The 17782-nt window shown below is 42.7% G+C and overlaps 1 protein-coding gene and 1 long non-coding RNA gene across 2 annotated transcripts in view; one reads left to right on the top strand and one right to left on the bottom strand.

Annotated features, from left to right (window-relative positions):
- PREP (prolyl endopeptidase) overlaps positions 1–17782 on the top strand; it is a 120022-nt gene that overhangs the window by 69427 nt on the left and 32813 nt on the right. The window contains exons 9-10 of the mRNA XM_025925407.2: positions 825–1022; positions 6838–6941. Coding sequence (XP_025781192.1) covers positions 825–1022; positions 6838–6941 — 302 coding nt within the window. The remainder of the gene's footprint in view (positions 1–824; positions 1023–6837; positions 6942–17782) is intronic.
- LOC147581121 (uncharacterized) overlaps positions 3499–17782 on the bottom strand; it is a 154212-nt gene continuing 139928 nt past the window's right edge. The window contains exons 4-5 of the long non-coding RNA XR_015251440.1: positions 11845–11942; positions 3499–9014 (exon numbers count right to left, since the gene is read on the bottom strand). This is a non-coding gene — a long non-coding RNA (uncharacterized LOC147581121). The remainder of the gene's footprint in view (positions 9015–11844; positions 11943–17782) is intronic.

Below are 17782 nucleotides of genomic sequence, written 5' to 3'. Positions count from 1 at the left end.
ACCAGAGCCTCGGCAGACCACCACCACCATTTTCACCGACCCCACACTAAGCAGCCTTTTTCTTCTTGCAAGTGGAAGTTTCCTTCTTAAAAACAAGATGTCGCTTGTTCTCCTCACCAGTCTGCCTCCCTCCCTACTGGTTGTTTGTATTCCTCTTCTCTCTCTGTTCCCAGCTCTGGCTGTCATCTTGAGTTGCCTGCCCTCCCACCGCCTCATCCCCCAGAGAGCTGTCCTGTCTCTGACACCACCCTAGCCACCCACTGTCTCACACCCGTGCTCAAGATGCAGTTCAGTGCTCGCTTGAGGGCTCTTGTGTTTTGGGTCCCCAGCCAACTTCTCACTTACCTCTGCTTACATGTTACTACTTATGTTTTTATATGATTGTGTCTTAAGGGCAGAAGTGACATCATCTTCCTGCCTGTTTCTCCAGTGCCTTGCAGGGTATCTGGCACATATGCAGAGCATAATATATTTTCGTCAAATAAACATTCCCAGCAGACGTGGATCATGACTTGGTTTTTGTTGTTTTCCTTAGATCTCCCCTACCATGAGATTGGACACAAAATAAGTAGGCCAGGGTTATTTGTATCACAGAAGTTTTCATAGAATATTTTGTTTCCTCCAGACATGACAGTGACAATCATTTACTAAAGGAATATTCTGGAGTTAGATGAACGATTAAAGTCAATTATAAGATCACTTTGCAAGTCGCATTGCTGCATAGCACAATCGATAATAGCTCAAGAGCTATTGTTCAATGAAATAACTATGCTTCTCGTTACTTTCAAAGCTAAGTAAGCTTTTATCTGTTCTTCCCTTTTCAGAATGGGTAGCTTGTGTGAGGTCTAACTTTTTGGTGTTATGCTACCTCCATGATGTGAGGAACGTTCTGCAGCTCCACGACCTGGCCACGGGCGCTCTCCTCAAGACCTTCCCACTGGAGGTCGGCAGTGTTGTGGGGTACAGCGGTCAGAAGAAGGACACCGAAATCTTCTATCAGTTTACTTCCTTTTTATCTCCAGGTGAGAGAGCCTTTTCACCAATGTTATTCAGCTTAAAAATCAGACTAATGTTTGGGTTTCTTTTGGGAAATGGAAATGTAATGCTGTGTTATTGAAAATCACATATGCTGTATTATAGCCAGAATTACATAATGAGAATAAAACAGTAAAATAGATGCTTAGAACACAGGGAAATGTGAGTGCCTAAAACAGCAAACTCATTCATCTTATATCCTGAGTCTGTGTTCTGGGGACAGGACCAACCGTTGTCCTAGGTTGATTTAAAAAAATTAGTATGAACAAGTATAACCTTAGATTCAAACTTTGGTCTATATGGATCAGGACACACGCAGTGCAGATTAACTTAAAAACATAAAATAAAAATCTGTAGTTCCATCTGACATTAAAAACTTGTTTTCTAAAACAGACTGAGAGTGATGTTTGTTGTTGTTAAACCAAATTAAAATATAATTCTGAGGGTATAGTCTTACATCATATGGAAAAAAACTTGTTACTGGTTTCAAGGCAAAAAGAAAAAAAAAAATGCTTATAAATTGTGATACTGCGTTCCATGGTCTGGGTTGATTTTCCCCAAAGTAAACATAGTTGTCTTTTTAACTTTTTTTCAGTTGGTCACGCTCATTTTGCTGTTTTGGTCTTTCCTGCTTCTCCACTTGGCTGCACGGTTTTTGTTGTAACCACAGCCACACACATACTCTGATTTGTCCCAGGAGCCTGGCTCTGTTGGCAGCTTGCTGCTGACCGAGCACACCCTATCTTAAAAGCAATCTGGCTGAAAAAATTTCCGCACTTTCCTTGTTTGTATTTCGAGCTCCTTCACAGCCCTGTCTGGTTTTGCGGCAATGGTTCAGTCCCTGGCAAAGTAAGCAGACGTAGGGGAGAAAGCTAGACAGGTGCCGAAGTGGTTCTTCCTCGTGGGGTTCAGCCAGATGACAGTGATGGTGCATGTACTTGTGTGTGTGTGTGTGTGTGTGTGTGTGTGTGTGTGTGTGTGTGTGTGCATTTGTGTACACACGTGCGCACCTCAGAGTCACGGAGCAGGCAATCACAAGGAGTCTTCTCGTCGTGACAGCTTGCTGTCAGGGATATTAAAACCAAAAGAGTGATGTTCTTCTATAAATAGATCTGCTGGTATACCCGGAACACCTAGCAAGCTTTACTGTCCCATGTGCCTTTCAGAGGACCCAGGGGGGTGAGGAAAAGTGCCCACAGCCCTGTGGAAACCAGGGCCAGTGCCAGGAGTCAAACTGACAGGTCAGGAGCCCTGTGTCGGGGAATCCTGCATCACGTCTGTCCTGCCCTGGGGCCTGAGGGTACAGTGGTTGCCAGTGAACAGGAACCAAGAAAAAAATCCGTTTCCTCCAGATTGCCGTTCTGCAGGCTCTGTGATGTATTTCCCCAATTTACGCTGGTTCCAGAAATTTTACTTTGAAAATCTCATAGCTTAAACAGTTTAAACGGACAAAGGGCGATGAGGAGAATGGGGCAGGGGTGACTCACCCATTCTTAATAAAAGCCAGAGTTCCCAAAGGCCAGTAAACGTCCTTCGGTGACTCCATGTGACCATTTATTTCAGGAACAAGTTCATCACTACCTGGCGGAGAGAGGGCTCATTGTCCTAGAGTAAAAAGATGGGTTCTGTGCCAAGGAATGAAATACTAGCTGCGACTATGGCTGTGAAGTTTGAGAGGTTGAATGGTTCTGGACCGCTGGGCAGTTTCTCGACAGGCTTTGTTATTGTAATGCCTTGTTCTTGCCCTTTATCTTTTCTTACTCATTTTGTCTCCATCTTTCTCTTTTCTCCCCTTAATGCAATTTGATACCTAAAATGAGAGAACAGGGCTTCCAGACTTAGGCCTTCTGGTCCAAAGTAAAAACGGCCCATCAGATCAGTAAACTGGATCTCTCGAAAGCAACAATTATCGGCGTGTGTGCGTGTGTGTGTGTACACACACACACACGCACACACACACACACATATACATACATACATACATACATACATGCACATACATACCAGCTCAGAGGCTGTCTTTCCCTGGTCTCTGAAGATTAGCTATCTACTACTGTGGTGAACAACAGAGATACTAAATTATAAGTAAAGCCCTGGGGCCAAAATTAACTATGACTCCAGCTGTTTAGGACATGGGTGCATCTGGCCACTGCGCACGAGCTGACTTTGTTTCTCCTGGAGGCTCATGGTGAAGACTGTGTGTCTTGAGCCCAAGCTGCTTAGGACTTTTGTACCTTGAGTCAAACTTGGGAGAGAATGAGGATACAGGGCAATTTGGAACACGATGCACTTATTCCCTCTGGCTCAAACCACTTAGTGGTTTGTGCTGATTAATTCTGTATTCATGGAACGTCAGACGGTTGTCTAAGGTTAGCTCCAGACAGACTTGCACGTTGTAATAATCCAGTACAGCAAGTCCGAGGTGCATGGGGGTAGGAAACGGGTTGAGCAGAGAAGCCTTGGGAAGGGCAAAAAAAATTTAAGATTTAATTTTTTAGAGCAGTTTTAGGTACACAGCAAAATTGAGGGGAAGGTACAGAGATTTCCTGTATTCTTCCTGCCCCCACATGCACAGCCTCCCCCATCATCATCTCCCACCAGAGTGGTACAGTTGTCACAGTTGATGAACTTATACTGACACATGGTAATCACCCAAAGTCCCTAGTGTTCATTACGCTTGACTCTTGGTGTTGTACGTTCTGTGGGTTTGGGCAAATGCATAATGACATGTATCCATCATAATAATATCCTATAGAATATTTTCACTGCCCTAAAAATCCTCCCCCTCTTCACCCCTCCCCCAACCCCTGGCAACCACTGATCTTTTTGCTGTCTCCACAGTTTTGTCTTTTCCAGACTGTCATATGGTTGGAATCATACAGTAGTATGCAGACTTTCCAGACTGGCTTCTTTCACTTACTACTCTGCATTTAAGATTCCTCCGTATCTTTTCTTGGGCTTGATTGCTTATTTCTTTTAGCCCTGAATAATATTCCATTGTCTGGATGTACTGAGGTTTATTTACACATTCATCTTCTGAAGGACATCTTGGCACCTTCCAAGTTTGAGCAGTTATGAATAAAGCTGCTATAAACATCCGTGTGCAGATTTTTGTGTGGACATAAGTTCTCAGCTCCTCTGTGTAAATACCAAGGAGTGCAGACATTTTCAAGACTTGTTTTAGTTTACATTTATGTTTTTTTTTTTTTCTTTTAATAACTTTAAAACCCACCCTACACAGGTGGGTCAGTATAGATCATCTTTTCCAAAGTTCTTTTGCCCTCTCTGTACACACCAGTGTTTCAGAGCCTTGGATTTTTCTTTCACAGTTTCCCCCAGAGTCATTCCTTCCTCTTAACTCCTACTCCCATTTCTTTTACCCCTTTACATTTATTTTGGATTATTGGGGATATATGAGCTAATCATCCCCGCCTCCTTCCTGTTACTAGAATGGCTTTGTTAAACCACTGCTTTCATCAGGAGACCCATCTCCTCATGTCCAGACACATCCTCTGGCCTCAGGGGACTTCTTCTATAACCCAATTCTCTTTCACCCTGAAATGTCGAAATTTATTTCCTAGAGATCACCTAACCAGTCCTCTCTGGTTTATGATTCCAAGATGACTTCTCCAAACCCCACCTTCCTTGGGCTTACCAAGCCAAATCAGACAGGACACAAAACATCATTAGATTATAGCGATTCACATTATGTGAATGTGCCATAGGCTAACCTTGGGGTAACCCAGATGGATCTGTTAAAAGGAAGTGTTGATCAAATATATTAAGCACTGGTACCTTCAAGTTTAACCCAGTCTCCTCCCAGGTGCCACTTTGGCACAGGACCGAAGGATAGAAGTCAGGTATTTGGCATGATTTCTCTGAACAGTAGTAGCCAGCCCCTGTTGCCTACTTGTTTCATTCTGCTGTTAGAGGATTTGATATAGTAGTTTTTCCAGATAAAAGGCATTTTTTTGTATTATTTATTTTTTTAATGTTTATTTTTGAGAGAGAGAGTGTGCATGCAACTGGGGGAGAGAGAGAGAGGGAGACGGAGGGTCTGAGTGGGCTGGGCAGTGACAACAGAGAGCCCAGTGAGGGGCTTGAACTCATGAACCCGCTTAACTGACTGAGCCACCCAGGGATCCCCAGATAAACAGGAGCTTAGAGTACATTTCCTATTTATTGTCTTTCACAAAGGAATTTGCATTCTAATACTTTGGTGATTTGTCTAAGGTCACTGGCCCAGCAACTGTCAGAGGCGGGAATCCTGGCTGCCAGGTGCTTTCTCATTCACTGCAGTACAGGTTGCAGTGATACCAGAGTGAGGCAGGTGCTCAAATAGCACATGCTCGGTCTGCAGTCATTTTTGTTAGTTATTTGGTTGTCTGGGGTTTTTTTTTCAAGGATTTGGACTTTTTTGTGTGTTTTGAGGAAGGGAAGCAAGTACGGATCAAGAAGCTATTCAAAAATTAACATATATCTGAAAATAGCCTTGCCTTCAAGATTACATTCCTCGAGGCAAGGACAGTAATCAGTATATCTGGTACATTAGAATGTATGCCCAGAGCGTAGTTTGGAAGTACTGTATGTATGAAGATGTATTTTAATAAATACCCAAGTATGACTTAAACCAGGAAAGCCAATACTTGGGTCATGTTACGTATCTTCTCTCTGTCAACATTCATCATACTTCCAATTATAGTACCTTAAAATAATTTTGTCTGTAAGCATGAGAATTGCAGTGACATTCATAGGGATCAGCAGCCTTGCTGTTAATGAGTGTAAACTATTACTCTTTGCCACTGGGGGTACAGAGTATCCCTTCTCATCTGTTAATGAAATACATGCACAGAGGAGTTGAGAAGAAAGAGAGCCACCATTTTAATACCTGATCAGTCACTTCACATGTACCCTGTGGGAGTACCATTTAGTTTCAAGTTTTCCAGCAAGTATTGGGATCGCTAAATCGATTTTTTCATCTATCTGACAGTGTACGTTTAATGTATTGTGTGGGAGGGCTGTTTCCGCACCAGCCACTCTGGGTGACTAATTCTGTTTCATAAACCACTGCAGTTTTCAAATAGTAACAACTCGTCTTATTGTTTCTTTGATTTAGTTCTTAAGTGTTAAAGTGTAATAGCATTAAATTCAGGAAATGGATTTTTAATTAGTGTTTAAATAAGCTGGCATTCTTGGTGTACATTCATTCGTGTTGTGCACAATTCCTGGGATAATAAAAATTTTTAAAGTAGCTCTAAAATGGTACCTGGTCATCTCTGGTCCCTGACTGCTGTCCACGTGTGTGTGCACGGACAGGTGGGTATCTGGTGTCAGGAGCCCCAGAGTTCCCATCAGGAGGCTTCTGGCTGGTTGTTGACTTGGGGCCAGTCATTTGAGTTTTCCATCTTAATTCACCTCTCAAGGTGAAGTGGCCCTACATGAAGTTCGCCATCTTTTTTGACCTGCATTCCTAAGTGACCCAGCATAGGGAAGACCTGTTAAGTTTTCACTCTTACAGTTTTTACCTCTTCTCATACTCATGGAATGCTATGGAATCTTCTAAAATGTATACGACAGATGATGGTCGTCAAAACGCTGTGTGTGGTGGCAGTGAGGAAAAGTGAACACTCCATGTGCAGACTGTCCTAATAAGCACTCTTGGCACAGTGACCCTCACATGGCAGCAGGTCCCCAACTCATGTTCCTCTCTTGTGATTCATGGCATCCAGTTGTGCTGTGTGCCCTTGCCCCCTTGCAGCCAGTGAGCTTGTGGACTAAATCAGGACTTCCGCTTCCTTCTAGGTATCATTTATCACTGTGACCTCACCAAAGAGGAGCTGGAGCCACGAGTCTTCCGAGAGGTTACCGTGAAAGGGATCGATGCTTCCGATTACCAGACAGTCCAGGTATGGAGCATTTGATCCTGATAACATGAGAGTTAGAAAAATCTGACTGTCAGACCAGGCCATTCACACCCTAGTTCATCAGGAGCCATGGAGGTAATCCATAGTAATATAGACAACAGCTCTTGGAGCTCCTGCTCTCTCTGGGCATTGAGCCAGCACAGTCCCTTCCTCCTAGAGCTCGTGGGCTCTGCTCCCGTAGCTGCTGCTCTCAACAAGATGAGCCAGGGTCCTCATCTTACTGCAGTAGCTATCACAGCAACACCACTTGTCTGCTTGCTTGAGAGTGGGTTACAGTTCAGCTCAGGTCTTGTGGTGTCACAAGTAACAACATAGATTTGTTGCACATAAAGTACTCAAGTGCTACGAGTCAGTCTTTTCCGTCTGGCATTCACATGTATTTCCACTGGCACAGAGGAGACACTTCCTAAGAATTAGAATGAACATATTAACTGATTTGTCAGTCTCTGACCACCCATCCTTTCAGGTTAAGAATCTCTGTTTCTGTTTTTTCAGCTCCCCAAAGGCATTGAGTCTTCCAGAAACTGATGACTTATTAATTGAGGATGTAGAATGTCACTGTTCCTTTGCAGTGAGAGGTCGGTCACCTGTCAGGTAGCAGGTGTGTATCAGGGCTCTCCCACTGGAGGGCTGGATCACACAGGCCACAGATTAGGAATCAGAACACTGTTTGTTAAGGAAGTTTAGAACAAAGAGCTGGACGCTCCCGAGAATGTTTCTGTGAAACTCGGGCATTATTTTAGCTCCTTGAGTTACCCTTCAACTATCTAGAAACGGTCTAGATGATGGCCTAGATCTAGATCATAAACGAATAAAGCATTGTGTACAAAAACCCATGGTGAGGTGGACCTGGTCCAGGGCTGCAGTGTGTCGACCCTCATTCTAGAACAGGAGTTGGCAGACTGGCCTCTGGTTTTATGGGAGAATAGCCATGCTCATTTGTTTACGTAGTGTCGATGGCTGTCTTGGTGCATTAACGGGTGGGGGGGGGGGTGTGCAACAGGGATTCTATGGCCCACAAAGTGTAAAATACTTACCATTTGTCCCTCTGAGAAAGAGTTTGCTGGTCCCTGGTCTATGGTAAAAAGCACTTATAAAATCAGAATGTTCCCAGTAGATGCTCAGGTCCTTTGTCATGAAGCTCTGTCAGGCCTGAAATGTGCATATACTCGTTGGGTGACATTGGGTGAGTCACTTAACCTTTCTGCCACAATTTTTTTTTAGCTGTAGAATAGGGATGATATCTCTCTTACAGGATTCCTATAGGATTATTTGAGATGATGTATATTAAGTGTCTGGCACATAGACTATAAATTGATTTTTTTCAATCAATATTAGAAATAAATATAACAGACTGTTAGTCTTCTGTATCTATTTTGGCTTGCTGCTTCTTTCATTTTCAAGGTGAGCCGTTGCCTGGGGAGATATCCTGTGGGAGCCAGTAGCCCGTCTAGCACTTACATGGTTCGCTAATTCACCCTAGTCCTGTATTAGACTTTAAAAATCATTTTTAAGCTGCCGTTCTTTGCTGTTATCCCTTTTCTCCACGTCTAGAGTGTTTGCTCCTATCAAATGTAACATTTGACCTCCCCAGGGCCTATGTCTAGTCTTTGCCTCAGTGTCCCCGGGGCCAGGGTGTGCGCACGCACCAATGCACACCATTGCCTCTCCTATCAGTAATGCCAGGGATGCCCGAGTGGCCCCCAGTGACCATCACTCCTCTGCCCCCAGGGGTGCAGCCGTGGCTGCCCTAGAATTTGTTCAGTCACCCAAGACAAGCCCCTTGTCTTCTCATCGCTACTATGCAGCCCTGCAGCTCTCTATTAAAAAATGACACATTATTCTCCTCTCTTTTCCAGCCTCTCACAAATAATTAGTGCTCAAATATGTGGTTGTCTTTGGAGTTTGGGTGAGGGTGAGGCACCTGTAATAACGGCAGCTGCCAGGGAGGCGGCTTCTTACAGAGAAGTAACACTCTTCTTACAGTGAGGATGGTTGGGGTTGTTTCTTCTGTCAAGTAGCTGTTCTTTTCCGTGCTGGTAATAGTAACATTCTCTATAGGGGATACACAAGAAGCTGGTTATCACCTATTATGTATTGTTTTCATTTAGAAGTGAAAAGATAAAACTTTACAATTAAGCAAATGCTTGGTTGGAGTAGAAATCTCTCAGCCAGGTACATAGCCTGACAGTCCCACATTTAACTGGGGAAGAGATGTGCTTGGGTGATGCTGGTTGCTTGTATCATTGGAAAACTGAACTCTTTGCCTCACAAAGAAAACTTCCCTGATGTTGAGCTACTCAAAAACAACCTTTTGTTTCTACTGCTGCAGTATAGGAAGGAAAAAAAGATGGTAAGTATTTTAAGACAGTAACTGGATAGGGAGCCTGGGTGGCTCAGTCAGTTAAGCGTCCAACTCTTGATTTCAGCTCAGGTCAGGATCTCATGGTTCATGAGTTCAAGCCCCGAGTTGGGCTCTGCACTGAGAGTGCAGAGCCTGTGTGAGATCTCTGTCTCTGTCTCTCTCTGCCCTCCCCCACTTATGCGTGGGCTCTCTCTCTCAAAATAAATAAATAAACTTGAAAAACAAAAAAAGGGTGGTAACTGGACAGAACACATTACATTACAGATCTTGATGCACTGTTCCTTATTCCCATATTTTAGAGAGTAGAGATGTGTCTGTGGGCCGAATATATGTATAATGCCAATAGGAGATTTTATATCTATTGATTATACTCATCAGACATATTGCATTGAGTTAGCAAAATAGAATTCTTTCATCATTTAGGGGTGCCTTTGAAATGCCCTTTGATGTCACAAAACCATAGACTCGTATCATTTTAAAATCCATTGTGCAGTGGTTTAGATTCAAGTGTATCAGCAGAGCTTTGACATGAAATGGGAGCGTGACAGATGTTCTCACACTGTGATTAGGCTCTCAGTGGTGTTGCCAACAATGACCCACCGTTGTAAAAGCAGGCCCTAGAGGGGGATTTGTACATGAATGGAAAACATCCTGATGGGGTGTAATAAAAACCACAGCATTTTGAAGAAAAAAAAAATCTTTTTGTTTTCAGTCACTTTAGGGTGATGTCACTTTTGATTCCTCTTGAGTCTACTGTTTGTATTTATTCCATACGTGATTTTAAAAGCTCCCCTGGGCTGTTTGTTGTTCCTTCTTATATTCTGTGAGGTATGTTATGGTTTGGAGCATGTACTGTGGCACAGATTATGCTGCATGGTTGGTCCATGCAATTAACAGTGGTCATGACTCTGCCCATGTACCTGGTGGTAGAGCTGGTGAGATAGACCAAGCCTAGGAAAAAGGAAGGGTCAAAGACACACATGGCTATATAACCCACAGAGGACGATTCGTGTTTGCTATATATTTACTCAGGACCCATCTTGAATTTGGACAGGGAGTGGGGTTGACCATATGGTGTCGTATTTTGCTAACAGACATAGAACAAAGCTGCTGTCTGTTACAGCCTTTATCCGTTTCTGACTACAGCTGTGCGTAGAAAATTGATGTGTATCAGAAATATAATTTTGAAAATCAGATCCTGGAAAAACTGTTTCTCTTCCAGTTGGGGGTACACGTAAAAATTTAGTTTTAGATAGATTTATCAAATCTGCAATTGACTAATCTTGAATTTTTCTTTCTTTCTTTTTTTTTTTTTTTTATTGTGAATGCCACATCCACATAATATTGATTAGAACCTCTGTGCCCATATCTTTAAAAAAAAAAAGTTGAAATACTGAACATTAGAAATTACATTTATAACGGGCCTCTGGGTGGCTCAGTCCGACTTTGGCTCAGGTCATGATCTTGAGGTTTGTGAGTTTGAGCCCCACGTCAGGCTCTGTGCTGACAGCTCAGAGCCCGGAGCCTGCTTCGGATTCTGTGTCTCCCTCTCTCTGCCCCTCATCTGCTCAGACTCTGTCTCTTTCTCTCTCAAAAATAAAAGTAAAAACATTTTTTAAAAATTACATTTATAAAATAAGTTTGGTGATCAGTGATTTGCATGAAAAAATCTGTCTACATTTATAATCAGCCATGTGTTTCACTTTAAACAAAAGTGAGGTAATAGGGAGGTGGTAGTTAAATTTAGTCTGTCAGCAAGTATGACATGACCTTCAATGCTGGTGGTACTGTTTGAATACAGAAAATTTCTAGACACAAGGCATTGTCCCAGGAAATTTACAGTCAGACTGTAACTCAATGGAGAGTTGAGACACACAGATCTGAAAGGTCAGACACCTTCTCTCAGTGAGCAAGGGGAAGGTGCAGCCTTCAGCCAGTGCTGCAGTGTTAAAGACCACCCTGGCTGGGCAGAGAAGGATGTCTTCAGGGGAGGGGTGGAAATTGGGTAGGGCTTTGAAGGATGGGTGCTTCCGTGATTCCCAGTTCCCCAGGACACTCCTGACCAGTTTTCCACCACCCTCATTCAGACACTGCCTCTGCCTTTTTGTTGCAGGTTACTTTCATAATTTTACAGCAAATTAAAGAAGGAAATCATGCTCTCAGTATCCTGTGCAGTGAGGTTGCCTTTTGTCACCTGTGGATGAAATAGTGTTTGCCCTGTGGTTGAACGTGGCATGATACGTAGTGTAGCAAGATGCACCTTTTGGTTTCTCAGTATCTCATTTTTGCCCAGCCAGCTGAGAGATTGGCCTTTTTCCTCCCCAAATAAAAGACAAAATTTATAGACCTGAAAAAGAACAGTGAACTGAGTGTACTGTGAATAAGCTCCATTATCAACAGTTTCTGCATTTCATAAAAGACAAAAAATTGGAAGGAAGGTCCAATTTTATGGGTGAAAGCAAACAATATAGTAGGAAAATAGTAAGAATTCTAAGTATTTAACAGATTGAATTATCTTACTTCCTGTTGTCTGGTGCTTAGTAGGGACTTTTCTGAGGTTTACCTGAAGTAATGCATATGAAACATCAGGAACATCCCAAAGGTGATTTGCTGTGTAACTGAAAAGAAATGTTAAAATTAAATAAGTCTTTGGGTTTACCAAGACGCCTTGGGGTAGAAGGACTGGGAATTTTTTTCTTCAGTGTAGATTTTTCTAACCTTGGTGATCACTGATTTGTGGTTGCTAGCATATACAGACTTTGCCATTGAGAGAACACGTGCTCAGAACGTTAGTTAGTCTTTGAACATTTGTTAAGTTCCACGCTAAGCGCATGGCGCATCACAGTTTTTGAATATTGACTCATCCGCGTCCTCAGTGAGCTGACCACTGGACTGGCGATGATGTTTTTCTCTAGTGCTGTGTTCTCACAGTTAGGTATTGATCAGAAATCTTCAGAAATGTCAGGGAAGAGTGAGTGGGGGAGCATTTTCATAAAGAACTTTTTGAGAGGTCACTGTGCTTGCATGTGATTAGGAAACTGCTTTAAGTCAAGCCAGTTGTTGGTGATGATTTAGCGCCTGTGCATCAAGGTTCTGTGTGATGTTAGGCTTCGCAGTGGGATATTCTTGCATGAACAGATCCCCACCCTTCTAGATCTCTGTCATGCCGGCATTCTAGACGGAGGGCATAATGTTCACATTCTGAGGGTACGTGTGTGTGTCTCTTTCCCCTTTTGGTATCAGCTGTGTTAAAGTAATTTGTAAGGGGTGATAAAGAGTTTGCTTCCTTGTTACCTTATAATACAGAAATAAGTTCCGGGGCCCAAGTCAATAGCTCCTGCAGTCCCCATACCACCGTAAATAAATCGCCTTCCATGTTTTTTAAGAGGACATTACTGTATAGCGACCTGCCAATTTGTAACCCTCTTTCAGTAGAAATCACAAGGTGGCTTTGAGAATTGAGCAGCCAGTCCTGTAAGGAGAGGCCTGGGGAGGTTTCTTGAGCCTTCTGTGGGGCTTCACTAGGGCAACGTGGGTGAAAGCGAAGCCTATGCTGGACTTGCTCAGAGCTTCTCTGAACTTCACTCTGAGGAAATGGGGTTTGCATTGAGATGGGGACCAGGAAAACACCTGCACCCACCCTGTGACTTAAAGCATGGGCGGCCAGGAAAAGGAAGCCCTATTGGTTGGTTCTTCTCAGGGACGTGGTGGTGACTCAGCATCAGGGGTGTTTGCTCAGCTTATTTTGCCGAGATATTAATGAGGTGAACAGGTGTTGATTTAATTTGAATGGCTCAGATTTGCTTCTGGAAGGCCATCTAGGTTTATTGTTCTTTAGTAATGTTGTATTAGAGGCCCTAAATGTCAGGGATTAGGCTACGTGTAAACTCAGTACCATAGGTCACGACTATACTCTGGAGATTTGTTCATCCTTAGTACATACACAATTTGTAATATATCAGATATCTACAGATAATACTGAGTTTGCTATTATATGTAATAAAGCCACTTAAGTAGATTCACATTTTGTTTACATTGTTCTCAGAGTCATGGCTTTTGAGATCCCTAAAAGTTTGCTCATGTGCAGGTGGGTAGATTTCAGGCTACTGCTAGCAGTTAGCTTGCCAAAAGAATGTCCTATTTCATTATCTTATAGAAAACAAAGTAGCAAGTAACTTCCTTCTTATTAGCGCTAAATCAATAGCATGGTATCGTCTATGAATCACGGCATATGTGCTAATGGCACTTACCTTTGTCATTTTAATAATTGTTTTTAAAAATGAATCTGAATCTCATGTTATTCAGATTAGATTCAGCTGTGAGCGGCAGGAGACGTCAAAATAACCATGGCTTAAAGAAGAGAGATGTGTGTTTCCCTCTCACATAAAAGAAGTGCAGGAGGAATCCGTCCAGGGCTGACATGGCATCTGAGGTGTGAGGAATCCAAGCTCCTCCTCTCTTGCTGTTTTGTCACATGTGGCTTCTGTTTCCAGCATCACTTCGTGGTCCTTGAACGCTGCTGGCCATCCAGCCATATTAATGTCTACTTTCTAGCCAACAGGAAGGCAGCAGTAGGGAAGAAGAAGAAGGGGGACGGAAGGTACATGCCAGCTGTCTTATAAGCATGTGTGCTAACGGTGACATGTGTTATGTCTGCTTTTGTCTTATTGGTGAAAAAGTACTCGTATGGCCACGTGTATCACAAGGAGGTTTAGAGATGTTGTTTTAGTCCCAGGAAAGAAATGTGTGCAGCTAAAAATTGGGGACTTTTTTTGAAGAAACAGGAGAATAGATATTGAGGAAGAAGTAGCAGTCTGTCACACAAGACAGAATAGGCCCTCAGCATAAATTTTTGGTCTGGACCCTGAGACCAAGGAACCTAAACGCCACCTGCTGGCCAGGTACCTAAATCTCGGGGTCAGGATTCGAAAAACAAAGACTTTTGAAAAGGGTCCATATTCAAATGTGATTATGGACAGCAGAAATCACGCTCTACAAAGAGAGAAGCACCCTTTAAAGATGCTCTTCTCCCAGGAAGAAAGACCTTTAATATTGCTTCCAGAACATGAGTATATGTACTTCCTGAACTCTGGTCTTGACTCTAGCACAACTGTAACGCAAGGGGAGATAAGACTCTTGGGAATTAGAATCAAGATGAAGTGTCAGGGGTTATCTCTCTGGCAGGATGAGGAAGCCAGGTAAGCTGGGGGCCAGATGACTCTCCAGAGGTTTGACTCCGTGCTAGCATCATCTTTTTGACTGGGAAAACCAAATCCTAACCATCCTCCTATGAAGGATGTGGGCACAAGCCATCCTTGTAGGATCTGCTCAGTAGGACCTGCACATCACAGATCAGCCTTTGGAGAGGAGTCAAGTCTCTAATTTCATAGCTGCCTCTTTGCTTTTTCTAGGTGGTCTGTTCTTCCACTAATGTGTTTTGGGCTGTGGACAAAGTTGTATGCCTTTCAATTGCATTTACATTAGGGTTCATATAATTGAGACCTCTCATTTTAGAGATGAGGAAACTAAAAGTCAATGTGTTTGAACAAAAGTAACACCGTAAATAATTGACAGAGCTGAGACTAGAAGGCAGAACTCCACAACTGTGCTAATCTGCACATTTTGTTATCAGGATAAATTAGGTGCACTCTCTGTAGCTCGATTGTTGTTGTTGGTTTTGTTTGTTTGTTTGTTTGTTTTTTTTGCAACTAAAATAGACTAAAAGGTTTCTAAATTCCTATGCCCCCTTACCTCTAAAAGTATGTTTCTACATCATGTAAGTATCCAGCGACTACTTTGTAGACTCTTGTGGCGCGGGTTGAACAATAAAAATACTCTATGTAAAAGGGAAGACACTAAGGGCCCATAAATATATGTTTAAAATCACTTATAAATATTACAATTTATCTTAGTGTTCACTTCTAATCTCTCACTGCATGTTAATTGACATTCTAATTTCCTTATCTATTTGTATCATATATATAAATATATATATATAATGTATATACACATATACATACATACATTTGTATTTTAATCTGAGGAGTTTTGTGTAAGTCTTAAATGTTGCTCACCATACTGCAGCTTGAAACTCCATTTAAAGTATGTTCTAAAGTGAAATAAAACTTGAAGTGTGTATGGTTTTGCTTTTGTCCTCTTATCTCTGCTGGACTTCCCCCAAGATCTTATTCAGGGTTGGCCCTAATGCCAGCACTGGCATCAGGTTGCTTCTAACTCAAATTCAGAAGAATATGCTCAGATTTCCTTTGGACACGCTAGCCCAGGACCTTTGCTTCTTGTGCAGTGAACCTGGAAAGACACTTCTATGCCCAAAGCAGATGACCTTCTCAGTTTTTTTCCTTAGACAAGTACATCTATTCCAGTGTCTGTCCACTATATCTGCCTTCTTAATTGGTGAAGCTAGATTAAAAATTAATAGAGGATTAGGTGGATGTCTAGAAACTGGAACTTGAAAATTGCTTTGATTTTCTTTGCATTGAGAAGGCTCCATAGAAGAGAGTTGGAGTAATCTTTCTCCTGCTTTTCTGTGACAGTATCACTTCTAAACCCCAGGGGTATGTCTTTACGTAGGCTGCCACTTAGACAAGTGTTCTTTGGCTTCCTGCTGTGCTCTATCTTTTAGGCAGATGGGGAGAAGAGAACATAGGAGCTTACGGTGGTCTCTCCACCTGCTACACAGTTCTTCCCTCCCCTCCCCTTTGCCTGCATCACACTGATGGCTGGTGGATGATAGAGTGAGTAAAAATAAACCTGGCACTGCAGATATTCTATTATCTCCCCGGAGGAAAAACCATTATGGCCTAACTTCACTGGTCCACAAAGAAGGAGGACATTTTCCATTTCCCCAAGTATAACTTTTTGATTGGGGTCAAGTATCGACCTAAGTTTAGAGAAGTAGACTTGATCATTCCCCACTCACTCCCAGGGCTGACTGAATTTAAGTGGTAGATTAGAAATGTTATAATAGTGGTAAACGTGATGGCAGAATATTGCCAGTTGGAAGGCATTGTGAGAGTACTAAACAGAGACACACACAGATTCCTGGTCATTGTGTCAAGTGTAGCTCCTCTACCCAACTCTTGATGCCCTCCTTCATCCATCCCTGCTAAGGTGCTGCCTCACCAAGTCCTCTTCCCAAATACTCAGCACCATCAAGGCTCAACTCCAAACCAAGTCCTTGACCACCATATGTACTTCCTCTGCTTGGCTCTCTTTCCTCTGTGCTCCATTGTGGCACTGCTCATTTTCTTTACTCCACTGTCTGAAATTCTACACGTTTTGAGTACTCAGCTAAGTCCCAACTTCTATAGAAGCTTCTCTTCTTGTCCCTGCCCTTGGAAGCTCAGTCTAAAGCAAAAAACAGGGAGAGGGGATATTCAGCTGTTACTTGGAAATATAGCACGGATGTGTACACACACTATGCCAGGCTGTATGCCCGTGTTCTCAGCACATCATCTCATTTCTTCAGAGAATCAGTACTCTCGTGATGTCTGTTTTCAGGATGAAGAGCCTGCAGTGTAGGGAAGTTAGATGAGTTCTCCCTAATCATAAAGTGGCGTAGCTGGAGCTTAATCTCTAGTCTCCAGTGCTGCAATGCTCCTAAACAGGGTACTCCCTGCCCTGAGAAGCTGGGCTGGCTTCATCACCATACTGTCCCAGTTCCAGCAGTTGAGCCCCCTGAGGTAGGCAGTCCTGGGTTTCACACAGGAATTGATATAAAATGCTGGGGCTTTATAAAGATCCCAGAGAAACCTTGTCATTTACCTTGGTTAATGTCTCAAAAGAAGGAAATGTAAATTGTCTACTCAAGCTGTATTGATAAGTACAGCCAATATAAATTCTTAACACATTGAAAATCATCTGCTAGTTGGTTCTGCTGAGTTAAGTAACAGCAGACACCTGTGTCCTCCCTGCCTCCAGCTGCATTTGTTTGTATACATGTATATGTATCTGAGTAGATGTAAATATTAATGTGCGTGCAAACATATTTTTAAACAGAGAATATGCTCTTTGATCCCACATCAGGTAGTGGGTAATTCTGAAATTGACACTCAAAACAGAAAACCATTTAGGGTGCAAGTAAAAGTCACTGTGCGTGCGCTGCCTTCATCAGGACCTTGGAGCCTTCCGTGTTTTGCATAGGATATTTCTAGTTCAGCTCCAAAGTTTAATGTGCACATAGCTAATTTAAATATTTGGAAAAGAACAGAGAAGAGTATAAATACTCTAAACTGTGGTTGGCACATTGCTTGAGAATCTGCAGATTTGACTGTTGAAGTGCCAACTTTGAACCATTGTTCAGAATCTTCGGAGATAGAAGGGGCCACGATTGTCGGGTGTTGCCGGCGTGACCTCTACTCCCCTGCCTGGACTTTGCCTCCTCCTCCAAGTACATCTTCAGCTTCCGATGGGTGTCTTCCTCGCCCACCATCAGAAA

Source organism: Puma concolor, chromosome B2, assembly GCF_028749965.1.
Source record: "Puma concolor isolate L17-30 chromosome B2, mPumCon1.1.hap2, whole genome shotgun sequence".
Classification (NCBI taxonomy): Eukaryota; Metazoa; Chordata; class Mammalia; order Carnivora; family Felidae; genus Puma; species Puma concolor.
This window is presented reverse-complemented; position numbering and strand designations above follow the sequence as displayed.